The 15,159-nt window shown below is 38.3% G+C and overlaps 1 protein-coding gene across 1 annotated transcript in view; it reads right to left on the reverse strand.

Moving 5' to 3' along the window:
- Window positions 1-531: 531 nt before the first annotated feature.
- Window positions 532-15,159, reverse strand: part of LOC115932097 (telomeric repeat-binding factor 1-like) — an 88,224-nt gene continuing 73,596 nt past the window's right edge. Inside the window, 2 exon segments of the mRNA XM_055375812.2 lie at window positions 532-1,594; window positions 1,597-2,121. Coding sequence (XP_055231787.1) covers window positions 822-1,594; window positions 1,597-2,121 — 1,298 coding nt within the window. The 3' untranslated portion in view covers window positions 532-821.

Below are 15,159 nucleotides of genomic sequence, written 5' to 3' on the forward strand. Positions count from 1 at the left end.
AACTACTGAAAGCAAAAGTATGTCATGCTTATAGGTCACTCTGTACATTTATCATTCTATTAATAAACATCTTAAATAATTATGTAGTATATTAAGGCCACAAACCAAGTCATTATCTCCTATCAAAGGACTACTGCTATTCAATCATCTGGAAAATTCATTTTAGGCAGGACGCAGTGGCTCACATCTGTAATCTCAGCACTTTGGGAGGCCAAGGTGGGTGGATCATGAAGTCAGGAGTTGGAGACCATCCTGACCAGCATGGTGAAACCCCACCTCTACTAAAAATACAAAAATTAGCTGGGCGTGATGGTGTCTGCCTGTAATCCCAGCTACTCAGGAGGCTGAGGCAGGAGAATCGCTTGAACCCGGGAGGCAGAGGTTGCAGTGAGCTGAAATTGCGCCATTGAACTCCAGCCTGGGCAACAGAGAGAAACTCTGTCTTAAAAAAAAAGAAAATTCATTTTAATGGGTTACGTTACAGGGTTGAGGTCAACATACAGACACAAAATAGGTTAACTGAATTTTTTTTTTCGTATCAGGTTTTAATTTTTTCATTGGAACAGGATTTGGGGGTGGGGATACTAAATGTGGCAGGGTTCAACAAATTTACATTTTATCAAAATAAGGTTCTTAAAGAATACAATGATAGCATATGCTTTAACCGTTATAGCACAAACCCTCATATTAATTGATGGTCACAGAAAAATACTGTAATGCTTTAAACAAAAGTCTTAAATTACATCAATGACACAAGTTTCAAACAAAATGCAGTGATCAAAATACTTAACTGTCCTTTCATCAAGCTTTTACAAACACAATCAGCCTTTGCTGTCTGAGCAAATCAGTTTTACTTTCTTCATGGTCCTCCATCTGTCTTTTAACATGACACTTGTCCAGTTGTTGAATTTATAATGCAACAGTATTTTAGACCAGTTTCCCTCTCCATATTTCCTCATGCCAGATCTCAAATTCTTGTCTTCTTCCCAAAGCCATGCCTGTCTTTTTCTAGCTCGATGTTTTTCAGGAGTTACCGGTTGACTCTTTGAAACAGGTATTCTGCTTTCAGTGGCTTTTCTGCTTTCTTTATTCTTTTTTGTACTTTGAAGAATTCCTATTCTTCTTTCTTTCTTATTAAGGTCTTGTTGCTCGGCTCCATGTTGCATCTTAGATAAGAAAAGATTCTTGTGAGACCTCGATAAGGATACTGTACCCTCTGAGGATTCAGTTACCGCAGACTGTTTGTCACTAACAGTTTTTCTTGTATCCAAATTAGCTTCAGTTTCCATTTCAACATCATTACCATTAGGTTTATCTTGAGAAGTTACTGTTCTTGTCCTTTTGCTTTCTACTACTTTTGCTGCTGCCTTCATTAGAAAGGTTGATGATTTTTCACTTAGCACATAATTCACATAACTCTTAATTGTCTCCATCATGTGGTTGTAGCTAAAGTGTTGAAAAAAGGAATGAAATGTATCTTTCTGAGAGATTATCATAAGCAATTTGCTTTTGAAAGGCATATAAGAATTTGGATCACCAAATATTCTTTCAAAGACTTCTTCTGCTTCTTTAAAGTTGCCATTTTCCATACAGCTATAGCCTGAATTTTAATTAAATTCTGTATTTCTTCATGAAGTTTGTCATGTTCCTTTTCAATTGAACCCCAAATCATCAGGGCTGATTCCAAGGGTGTAATTCGTTCATCATTTTCAAACTGTGCATCAAGGGTTTTTCCTGCTGCAATTCTTGTCAAAAACTGACATATGTATATCGTTCTCAACTGGTAAGCTGTTAGACTGGATAGTCCATGGATAATAGCCTCTGCACTGTTGCGGGTCCTGCGGAAGTCCTCGGAGTGGCCACCGCGGAAAGTTCGGCAAAGAGAGAGGCAGAGGAAATCGAGCATCCAGCCGGCAGCCCCGGCCTCGGCCTCGGCCACTAGGCCCGCATCCTCCTCCTCCTCCTCGGGGGCCCCCGCCTGCACCTGGCACTCGAGCAGTTCCTGGCATTCGAACTGCTCCTCGTCGTTTCTCTCTGTTTCTGCCATCTCCTCCTCGGTAGGGTCGGCATCCCTACCATCCGCACAGCCCCACGGGCTCAGGGCCCGAAATCTTTGTATTTCTTATAAAATACTCTAACAAGAATTATCTCTTCAGAGAATTTTTTTTTCTGTGATGGTTTAAATGTATCCCCCCTGCCAAATCATGTGTTGACAACTTAACTCCCAAAGCCACAGTATTGAGAGGTGAAAGCTTTAAGAGGTGATTAGGTCATGAGGGCTCTGCCCTCATATATACATTAATGCTATTATTGATGGAGTGGTCTCCTGATTAAAAAGATGTGTTTGTACAACTTTTCTCCTCTTTTGTGTGTGTGTGCTCCCCTGCCCTTCTTCCTTCTATCACAGAATGAATTATCAAGAACACCCACACCCAATATGGGCCACCCAGCATTCAGAACTGTAAGAAATAGATCTCTGTTCTTTATAAATTGCTCAGTCGGGGAGCCAAGATGGCCAAAAAGGAACAGCTCCGGACTACAGCTCCCAGCGTGAGTAACGCAGAAGATGGGTGATTTCTGCATTTCCATCTGAGGTACCGGGTTCATCTCACTAGGGAGTGCCAGCCAGTGGGCGCAGGACAGTGGGTGCAGTGCACCGTGCGCAAGCCGAAGCAGGGCGAGGCATTGCCTCACTGGGGAAGCGCAAGGAGTCAGGGAGTTCCCTTTCCTAGTCAATGAAAAGGGTGACAGATGGCATCTGGAAAATAGGGTCACTCCCACCCCAATACTGTGCTTTTCTGACAGGCTTAAAAAACGGCACACCAGGAGATTATATCCCTCTCCTGGCTCGGAGGGTCCTACGCCCACAGAGTCTCACTGATTGCTAGCACAGCAGTCTGAGATCAAAGTGCAAGGCGGCAGCGAGGCTGGGGGACGGGTGCCCACCATTGCCCAGGCTTGCTTAGGTAAACAAAGCAGCTGGGAAGCTGGAACTGGGTGGAGCCCACCACAGCTCAAGGAGGCCTGCCTGCATCTGTAGGCTTCACCTCTGGGGGCAGGGCACAGACAAAAAGACAGCAGTAACCGCTGCAGACTTAAATGTCCCTGACTGACAGCTTTGAAGAGAGCAGTGGTTCTCCCAGCACGCAGCTGGAGATCTGAGAATGGGCAGACTGCCTACTCAAGTGGGTCCCTGACCCCTGACCCCTGAGCAGCCTAACTGGGAGGCACCCCCCAGTAGGGGCAGACTGACACCTCACACGGCCGGGTATTCCTCTGAGACAAAACTTCCACAGGAAGGATCAGACAGCAGCATTCGCGGTTCACAAAAATCCGCTGTTCTGCAGCCACTGCTGCTGGAACCCAGGCAAACAGGGTCCGGAGTGGACCTCTAGCAAACTCCAACAGACCTGCAGCTGAGGGTCCTGTCTGTTAGAAGGAAAACTAACAAACAGAAAGGACATCCACACCAAAAACCCATCTGTACATCACCATCATCAAAGACCAAAAGTAGATAAAACCACAAAGATGGGGAAAAAACAGAGCAGAAAAACTGGAAACTCTAAAAAGCAGAGCACCTCTCCTCCTCCAAAGGAACGCCGCTCCTCACCAGCAACAGAACAAAGCTGGATGGAGAATGACTTTGATGAGTTGAGAGAAGAAGGCTTCGGACGATCAAACCACTCCAAGCTACAGGAGGAAATTCAAACCAAAGGCAAAGAAGTTGAAAACTTTGAAAAAAGTTTAGAAGAATGTATAACTAGAATAACCAATACAGAGAAGTGCTTAAAGGAGCTGATGGAGCTGAAAGCCAAGGCTCCAGCACTATGTGAAGAATGCAGAAGCCTCAGGAGCCGATGCAATCAACTGGAAGAAAGGATATCAGTGATGGAAGATGAAATGAATGAAATGAAACAAGAAGGGAAGTTTAGAGAAAAAAGAATAAAAAGAAACGAACCAAGCCTCCAAGAAATATGGGACTATGTGAAAAGACCAAATCTACTCTAATTGGTGTACCTGAAAGTGACTGGGAGAATGGAACCAAGTTGGAAAACACTCTGCAGGATATTATCCAGGAGAACTTCCCCAATCTAGCAAGGCAGGCCAACATTCAGATTCAGGAAATACAGAGAATGCCACAAAGATGCTCCTCGAGAAGAGCAACTCCAAGACACATAATTGTCAGATTCACTGAAGTTAAAATGAAAGAAAAAATGTTAAGGGCAGCCAGAGAGAAAGGTCGGGTTACCCACAAAGGGAAGCCCATCAGACTAACAGCAGATCTCTCGGCAGAAACTCTACAAGCCAGAACAGAGTGGGGGCCAATATTCAACATTCTTAAAGAAAAGAATTTTCAAGCCAGAATTTCATATCCAGCCAAACTAAGCTTCATAAGTGAAGGAGAAATAAAATACTTTACAGACAAGCAAATGCTGAGAGATTTTGTCACCACCAGGCCTGTCCTAAAAGAGCTCCTGAAGGAAGCACTAAACATGGAAAGGAACAACCGGTACCAGCCACTGCAAAATCATGCCAAATTGTAAAGACCATCAAGGCTAGGAAGAAACTGCATCAACTAACGAGCAAAATAACCAGCTAACATCATAATGACAGGATCAAATTCACACATAACAATAGTAACTTTAAATGTAAATGGACTAAATGCTCCAATTAAAAGACACAGACTGGCAAATTGGATAAAGAGTCAAGACCCATCAGTGTGCTGTATTCAGGAAACCCATCTCACGTGCAGAGACACACATAGGCTCAAAATAAAAGGATGGAAGAAGATCTACCAAGCAAATGGAAAACAAAAAAAGGCAGGGATTGCAATCCTAGTCTCTGATAAAACAGACTTTAAACCAACAAAGATCAAAGGAGACAAAGAAGGGCATTACATAATGGTAAAGGGATCAATTCAACAAGAAGACCTAACTATCCTAAATATATATGCACCCAATACAGGAGCACCCAGATTCATAAAGCAAGTCCTGAGTGACCTACGAAGAGACTTAGACTCCCACACAATAATAATGGGAGACTAACACCCCACTGTCAACATTAGACAGATCAACGAGACAGAAGTTAAAAAGGATACCCAGGAATTGAACTCAGCTCTGCACCAAGTGGACCTAATAGACATCTACGGAACTCTCCACCCCAAATCAACAGAATATACTTTCTTTTCAGCACCACACCACACCTATTCCAAAATTGACCACATAGTTGGAAGTAAAGCACTCCTCAGCAAATGTAAAAGATCAGAAATTATAACAAACTGTCTCTCAGACCACAGTGCAATCAAACTAGAACTCAGGATTAAGAAACTAACTCAAAACCACTCAACTACTTGGAAACTGAACAACCTGCTCCTGAATGACTACTGGGTACATAACGAAATGAAGGCAGAAATAAAGATGTTCTTTGAAACCAACAAGAACAAAGCCACAACATACCAGAATCTCTGGGACACATTTAAAGCAGTGTGTAGAGGGAAATTTCTAGCACTAAATGCCCCCAAGAGAAAGCAGGAAAGATCCAAAATTGACACCCTAACATCACAATTAAAAGAACTAGAAAAGCAAGAGCAAACACATTCAAAAGCTAGCAGGAGACAAGAAATAACTAAAGTCAGAGCAGAACTGAAGGAAATAGAGACACAAAAAAACCCTCAAAAAATTAATGAATCCAGGAGCTGGTTTTTTGAAAAGATCAACAAAATTGATAGACCACTAGCAAGACTAATAAAGAAGAAAAGAGAGGAGAATCAAATAGACGCAATAAAAAATGATAAAGGGGATATCACCACCGATCCCACAGGAATACAAACTACCATCAGAGAATACTATGAACACCTCTACGCAAATAAACTAGAAAATCTAGAAGAAATGGATAAATTCTTTGACACATACACCCTCCCAAGACTAAACCAGGAAGAAGTTGAATCTCTGAATAGACCAATAACAGGCTCTGAAATTGTGGCAATAGTCAATAGTTTATCAACCAAAAAGAATCCAGGACCAGATGGATTCACAGCTGAATTCTACCAGAGGTACAAGGAGGAACTGGTACCATTCCTTCTGAAACTATTCCAATCAATAGAAAAAGGGGGAATCCTCCCTAACTCATTGTATGAGGCCAGCATCATCCTGATACCAAAACCGGGCAGAGACACAACAAAAAAAGAGAATTTTAGACCAATATCCCTGATGAACATTGATGCAAAAATCCTCAATAAAATACTGGCAAACTGAATGCAGCAGCACATCAAAAAGCTTATCCACTATGATCAAGTGGGCTTCATCCCTGGGATGCAAGGCTGGTTCAACATACACAAATCAATAAATGTAATCCAGCATATAAACAGAACCAAAGACAAAAACCACATGATTATCTCAATAGATGCAGAAAAGGCCTTTGACAAAATTCAACAACCCTTCATGCTAAAAACTCTCAATAAATTAGGTATTGATGGGAAGTATCTCAAAATAATAAGAGCTATCTATGACAAACCCACAGCCAATATCATACTGAATGGGCAAAAACTGGAAGCATTCCCTTTGAAAACTGGCACAAGACAGGGATGTCCTCTCTCACCACTCCTATTCAACATAGTGTTGGAAGTTCTGGCCAGGGCAATTAGGCAGGAGAAGGAAATAAAGGGTATTCAATTAGGAAAAGAGGAAGTCAAATTGTCCCTGTTTGCAGATGACATGATTGTTTATCTAGAAAACGCCATTGTCTCAGCCCAAAATCTCCTTAAGCTGATAAGCAACTTCAGTAAAGTCTCAGGATACAAAATCAATGCGGAAAAATTACAAGCATTCTTATACACCAATAACAGACAAACAGAGAGCCAAATCATGAGTGAACTCCCATTCACAATTGCTTCAAAAAGAATAAAATACCTAGGAATCCACCTTACAAGGGACTTGAAGGACCTCTTCAAGGAGAACTACAGACCACTGCTCAATGAAATAAAAGAGGATACAAACAAATGGAAGAACATTCCATGCTCATGGGTAGGAAGAATCAATATCATGAAAATGGCCATACTGCCGAAGTTAATTTATAGATTCAATGCCATCCCCATCAAGCTACCAATGACTTTCTTCAGAGAATTGGAGAAAACTACTTTCAAGTTCCTATGGAACCAAAAAAGAGCCCACATTGCCAAGTCAATCCTAAGCCAAAAGAACAAAGCTGGAGGCATCAAGCTACCTGACTTCAAACTATACTACAAGGCTACAGTAACCAAAACAACATGGTACTGGTACCAAAACAGAGATATAGATCAATGGAACAGAACAGAGCCCTCAGAAATAATGCTGCATATCTACAACTGTCTGATCTTTGATAAACCTGAGAAAAACAAGCAATGGGGAAAGGATTCCCTATCTAATAAATGGTGCTGGGAAAACTGGCTAGCCATATGTAGAAAGCTGAAACTGGATCCCTTCATTACACCTTATACATAAATTAATTCAAGATGGATTAAAGACTTAAACATTAGACCTAAAACCATAAAAACCCTAGAAGAAAACCTAGGCATTACCATTCAGGACATAGGCATGGACAAGGACTTCATGTCTCAAACACCAAAAGCAATGGCAACAAAAGCCAAAATTGACAAATGGGATCTAATTAAACTAAAGAGCTTCTGCACAGCGAAAGAAACTACCATCAGAGTGAACAGGCAACCTACAAAATGGGAGAAAATTTTCGCAACCTACTCATCTGACAAAGGGCTAATATCCAGAATCTACAATGAACTCCAACACATTTACTAGAAAAAAACAAACAACCCAATCAAAAAGTGGATGAAGGACATGAACAGACACTTCTCAAAAGAAGACATTTATGCAGCCAAAAAACACATGAAAAAATGCTCACCATCACTGGCCATCAGAGAAATGCAAATCAAAACCACAATGAGATACCATCTCACACCAGTTAGAATGGCAATCATTAAAAAGTCAGGAAACAACAGGTGCTGGAGAGGATGTGGAGAAATAGGAACACTTTTACACTGTTGATGGGACTGTAAACCAGTTCAACCATTATGGGAGTCAGTGTGGCGATTCCTCAGGGATCTAGAACTAGAAATACCATTTGACCCAGCCATCCCATTACTGGATATATACCCAAAGGACTATAAATCATGCTGCTATAAAGACACATGCACACGTATGTTTATTGCGGTGCTATTCACAATAGCAAAGACTTGGAACCAACCCAAATGTCCAACAATGATAGACTGGATTAAGAAAATGTGGCACATATACACCATGGAATACTATGCAGCCATAAAAAAGGATGAGTTCATGTCCTTTTTAGGGACATGGATGAAGCTGGAAACCATCATTCTCAGTAAACTATTGCAAGAACAAAAAACCAAACACCACATGTTCTCACTCATAGGGGGGAATTGAACAATGAGAACACATGGACACAGGAAGGGGAACATCACACTCTGGGGACTGTTGTGGGTTGGGGGGATGGGGAAGGGATAGCTTTAGGAGATATACCTAATGCTAAATGACAAGTTAATGGGTGCAGCACACCAGCATGGCACATGCATACATATGTAACTAAGCTGCATTTTGCGCACATGTACCCTAAAACTTAAAGTATAATAATAAAACAAAAATAAAAAAAAAGAATTCAATCTCTAGCCAAAATGACCAATTTTAGAAATTAGGGAAGATGTTGATAGTATTATGAAAGGGGCATTCAGAATACTGAGATCTTCTGCAAGCCACAGCCACCCTTCCTCATGAATCCCTGAGGATATAAACAGGGAATGCCGCAAGTTGCTGGCTGGGCTTTGTAGCCGGACACCACTGCCAATCGGAGGGTGATTCTGAACTGGATCACAAAGCCTGGGCTAGACACTCATAATGAGCCTCTTCACAGTTCCTGGTCATCACCCCAAATTGTACTGCACTTTCGATGGCAACATGAAAGGAAGAAACCGGAAAAAAGGGAAATTGTCAGTGAATAAGAGCACCAGAGAGCCATAAGCCTTCTAAGCGAGCAGCCCCTGACTCAGCCAGCTGCCTTTGGTTTTGCGTGGACCCTTGAGGAGAAAAGGAGCAAGCAAGCTCAGCCAGCTTCCAGCCAATAAGCTAGAGGTTATGCTGGAATCCAATAAGCCCACAGTCACTTGTGAGGGGTGGTAGTCGAGGTGTGGGGTGGAAAATGGAACATTCCTACTCTAAAGCCTGCAGATGACAATCAGAATGGACAAAGATAAGGAATTCCTTTTTGGGATTTGCAAAGCACTGTGTATATTTATACATTGAAGTTATTTACAACAACAAAAAATAAATAAGTAAATAAATAAATTGCTCAGTCTCAGGTATTCTGCTATAGCAACTCAAAATGGACTAAGACACTTGCTTACTGAAGATCTAATTGAAGGTAGCGTCCACTATGCTATCGAATGTCTCATATATGTGTCCTTTAATTAGTCATATAATTTAACACAATGTAATTGAACTTGCTTTCTTTTTGCTTTGGAGTTTTGGAGACTGACCTACTGCCAGAGTTAGTTTTCAAATGAAGAAATTAGTCCATCTTATGCAAGAAAAGAGAGTGAAGGCTTGCTAAAGATACAGACTACCAGTATAGTTATAAGTAATAACAAATCAGCCACACTATTATGTCAAGCATTTTCTTAAGATTTATCTTAAAGTTAATCATTATTCACTCACTTATCTTTTTTTTGTATCACATGCTCAGTCTTTTATTTTTAAGAATTGTTTTTCTTTCTCTCAAATGTTCACTTATAATATGAGGTTATGTCCACAGAAATTTTCAGAAGCAGAAAATTATTGTGGAACTCTGGGATCGTGAGAATTTCACTAAAATCAACATTTCTAAATTCAGTTCTAGCTCCCTAAGGGGAAAAAGTCAGTAATCCAGTCAAATCTGAGAGAAACGAGGGATTTTGCTTGAATAGGTATATTCCTTCTATGGCAATGAGATATTATTACTGATGAATTGTGAAGAGTTCTGACCAGTGTACTTTCTTTAGTAGGTAAGACAATCCTATGAACACCATGAGGAAAGAAAAATAAGTAAATAACTTAGGCAGTAGAAGAAGATCCATGTTTCTCTTTACTTTTTGCTCTGAATAGAAATTTTTAAAACCCACTTTTCCACTACAAGCTATAGATTCATGTTTAAATTAAGCTTCTTTAGAAAAGTGAAGCTCATCCCCTATCCACCCAACATCTATTAACTAGAGACTTTTCAAATTATAAATGGAAGATAATCATTTCAATTACTTCACTTAAAATAGGATGGAAGAGAAAAATGTTTTTGTTTTTCCCTTTTCCCAAGACATTAAAATGTTTGCCTAATAAAAACAACAAGTTAAACTTACAAATGAGAATCTTAATGAAAAGGACATTGTGAATGCTTGTTATGTGGAGGTTAGGGGTAAGCGTGCCCCCTTCTTTGTGAACACTAGCCAATATTTTTAAAATTGCATGTTGGGAATAATCTCTAAGACACAGTTTCACAATGTTTTGCATTCATTTAAAAGTGAAGTGTATTTTATTTGTCTCCTTGCCAACTTTTTGAAGACTTCCTCTCAGGCTCCTGTCCTTTTTTAAAGAAACCCTTAGGACTGCTTTGATGCTCCTCAAATGAAAAAATCTACACCCAAGAACACATGAGATTGTCATAATTGGACTCTTTCCCAGAATAAAGAAGATTGTTGGAGGGAGAGCAATTTAAATAGAAATGTGTCTATCTTATCCTGAGCTGGCATTTCCTATTGTCAATATTTTTTTAAAAAAAGTGCTGGCAAGGACAGTATTTCAAATACCAAGCTTGAATTACTAAAGTAAGCATCATAACTTCCAACAATAAAAATATTATTCTTTCTTAACAACTTTTATTTCCTAGTGACACACTTTGTTACAATAATTTGTGTGTAAATGTGCAGTTTTCTATATGACCCAGGGCTACAACTAAAATGTCATCTTTATTTATCCAGCCCATTAGTTCTATTAATACCAATAACAAAAATACTTATGACCCTTTATTCACGTACAATTTTCTCCCTAATTTCAGAGAGCACTCGGATCAGTGACCAAAACCATCAAAACATAATTTATGTTTTTGTTTTTCTTTGAATGTGACTTGCTGTCTCTCAATGAGGGTTTGTGCAGTGACAAATACTTGTAAGCTGTTTTTTAGGACTATCTCAAACTGCTGAAATGTGTTAAATTTCATAAAACTAAGGTAGGTAGTAGGTATAGTACATATAGTAATGGACTAGGCAGTGACAATATTAGGTTCTAATTTAGTCCTGGTTTTGTTACTTACTGGTTTCATAACTTTAGACAACCAACTAATCCATTTGAGTTTCAGTTAGCAGTCTTTAAAATAAGAGTACTAATATGCTCAGTGTCTATTATGTGAGTTTTTATGAAGATTAAACAAGGTAATATACTTGAAAACACTTATGTGTATGCAAGTAGTTATTTATAGCAAAACAAATTGCATTATTTACAAGGGGTTTTTGTTGTGTTTAAATGCAATGGCGAAAGCACCTGAAATGGGAGAAATGTATTCAATCTCCTTGAAACTAATGATAGCTTTCTCCAAAATTAGTTGTTTCAGCATCCTCCTTTGACTTACTATATAAATATTATTGATCTATTGTCTCACTCTGTATTTATTTATTCACCTATAAAATGGGACTGATATTTATCACCCTAGTCACTATAAAACAATTTTTGCAATGAGATCTCAGTAAAGAGAATATTATATCTCTTTAGATACTATCTTTAGATAATATCTCTTTTAGATACTAAAGGATTTGCCTGAAAAGTGAAAATTTTAAGTCAACCAACTATAGTTTTTGTCAATATGACACCAGTAACAACAAGTTTTGTTAATGATTTGACAAAATTGATTAGTTGTTTTGGTTATCTGTAGAAAACCCCCATTAATGTCTACAAAGTGTTAATAATATTTAGAATGAAAAAATTTGTGTTTTAGGTTCTAATCCCTAGTAGGAAGTGCCAGACTGCCCTCTAGAGTTCTGAGAGCAGAATCACATTTACTTAGGTTGAAGCAAGTGGAAACACTACTGTTTTTTAAAAACCAATTACGAATTGGGATACTGGGAACTTGCCTTTTAATTCACACTTTTAGCTTTATTTCTCACTAATATTCCCCTAAAACTCTTGATGCTCCCTATTATTTCCCAGCCCTTTCTGTTGTGTGTTCATTGTATTCCTTCTGCCGTGCCTGCTGTTCATTTCTCACTGACTGATCCTATCCCTACCCCACGACAGAGCCGATCAAATTTCTATCCATTCTTCAAGAGCCAGTTCAAATTTCACAGTCTCAGCTGTGCCTCCTCCCAGGTCTTCCGAGTCATTAGTCTTTTTTTTTTTTTCTTATAACCCCATAGAACTCCTTTTCAATTCTGGCTTACCCTTATTCTAGTACGACTTGCATTATTAATATGCATAAATGTCTGCCTGCTCCCACTAAGCCATAAGTACCTAGATTGAAAGGATAATGAAATATTCCTTTCTGAAACTTGCACAGTACCTCACATAAAAGTGGTTTAATAAATATGTGTCGAATTAAATTAAGTTGATTCGATAGGCTAAGAGGGTGGGTTTCCTTATTATAATATTTTTATTTAAATGAGTCTAGGTTTATTTTATGTAATCTAGCATGAAATACTTATTATGGCCTCGATATTATTTTCCTTCTTTCCACTTCTTAGCCAACATAATGACCAGAAGCTTTGATGAGATTCCTCCTGCTAGTGCTTAAATTCATCAGGTTGCTTTCTTTGCTTAATTGATATTATTTTAAACTGATATTTTGACAGTATTCTTTACAGTCTGATATCAATGTCCCATTAGCAACAATTACTTTGAATAATTACTCTTCCAAATGGAATAAAATTTGAAAGTCTAATTCATTCTAGTCTCTGCCCTCAAGGATACAAGATTTTATTATCTTAGTTTAACAGAAAAGGCAATTGAGGCCCAGAGATGTTAAGTTACTACAAATTACACTGCTAGTCAACAGCAGATCTAATCTCAAAATTCACAATCAAAAGTTCTTTTTCTTATAACCCCCTTTGCCTCCCTGTTGGATTACCTTTTTTGGGACAACAGAAAAACCTTATGAACATTTACATTTCAGTGTACCAAATGGTAGATTGGTGGTCTGATAGAGTGACTGAGGTGCATTAAATAGTACAATAACTAACTGGAACAAAGAGTTACTCAGGTTTAGGGTATACTTTCTAAAAATATATAATATTTACAACATAGTTGAATTCTAAAAAGGAAACTTAGTTGTTAGGTTTCTTTGGTTTTATTATAAAGGCAAAGTAAAATACAACAAATCCTTAAAGTGTCATGTTATGGATGTTAAGCAATAAGTAAAAGGAATAAATTTCATTCATTTATCCAATATTCAACATATATGCATATATCCTCTACAAGCCACAAAATTGAATAAGGCAGTATGAGGAAGTGTGACCAAAGGGATTCATACATCACATGCAATTGGACTAGATTACATGTTAAGGTTTTTTTAAACCCTGAAATTTATGCATTTATGTATCTGTGAATTCACATAAGCCTTTCCTCTGTCTCTCTGTTTTTGATCTTTCTTTCTTAATTTTATCTGTTCAAATCTAGATTCTTGCATTTATTAGCTTACCAATTTCTATAATATTCATACACTCCTGATTATTCAGTTTTTGACATTTATCTAATAAGCCCAGTTAAGTCCAGCTCATGGAGTCTCAGATAATAACTCATACATGTTGAGCTATTATCCTGACTCAAATGTCCCAAGTTATGTCAGAAAGACATTATCTCTTCTCTCAAAAAGTATATAATTTAAATGGATGGGATTCAATATATAGATAAATAATTATGAGTGACTATTAGATATCATTTAAAGTGTATGAGCTAAATGTTAAAGGAATTTAGAGGATATGATGGATGCCTTAGAGTTGAAGATCTCAAAGTTGATATTAGAGTGGTCATTAAGATCAGGGGAGGTAGTATTCTGGCCACAGGTGTAGTGATGAAAATGTGTGATATGTCCTTTAGGAAAGGACTAGAGGAAACACGTAGAAGAGAAGAAAGAGAGAAAGCTATGTAAAGGCAGGCTGAGGTCTGAATGTGAACACTTTTAAATGACTGGCAAGAATTTTGACTGAATTTTGTAGGGGGCAGGAAACCACTAAAGATTATTGAAAAGAGAAATTATTTAGTCAAAGTTGTATTTTACCAAAGATATTATGTTGCTGTTGAGGATAGATTGTAGAAAAGGAGAATACTGCATGAATTTTGGAAGCTAATGAAGTGGTCTAGGGGAGAGGGATTGAATCTCTAGTCTAAGATGATGGCAGTGGAAATGAAAAGGAAGAAATTGACTTGATGGATATAGACCATCTCCACAAATAATTTACTAATTCTAAGAATGTTGCCTTGGTGAGGAGCAGCTAAAGAAAATATGTCCTTCTTGCAAATCAAGAAATAATTTTGAGCATTTGTATGCCTGAATGGCAAACTTGAACAGTAGGTGGAACAGAAACTTATTAGAGGTGACCATTAACTGTGGTGTCTTAGAAAGACTCCTCACTGAAAGTTTCTCCCCCATTTAAGTCTCACAATATAATCAGTTCTACCATTAGAGATTGAACTCTTTAAGTTAAACCTTGTTATTTCCATGCCTCCTTTTGAAAATAAAATTCAATTGTATCACATCTATTTTCTAGCACTTTAATTGAAATGAATGTATTGGATGCTTTCTCCCTGCTTGGAGAGACATGTCTGTCTGATAAAAAGTTGAAAGCTGTCTATGGGCCATGAGCTCTGCTCTATACAATCGACACATTACACACATATTTTATGTAATTCTCATAACAACATTATGAGGTAGATACTATTATATACAAATTTACAGATGAGAAAACTGAAGTACAGAGAAATTAAGTCACTGCTCAAGGTACTTCATCCAGTAAATGGTAAAGCCAGAGTTTTGAACTGTGTTTAAAATTCTGCTAACCAACTAATTATACTGTGCAATAGTTTAATTTTGAAATTATACTGGATTTGATCCTTGTTGGTAGGTAATAGAGGGTAGCCAGCAAAT

The sequence above is a fragment of the Gorilla gorilla genome, chromosome X (assembly GCF_029281585.2).
Source record: "Gorilla gorilla gorilla isolate KB3781 chromosome X, NHGRI_mGorGor1-v2.1_pri, whole genome shotgun sequence".
Taxonomy (NCBI): domain Eukaryota; kingdom Metazoa; phylum Chordata; class Mammalia; order Primates; family Hominidae; genus Gorilla; species Gorilla gorilla.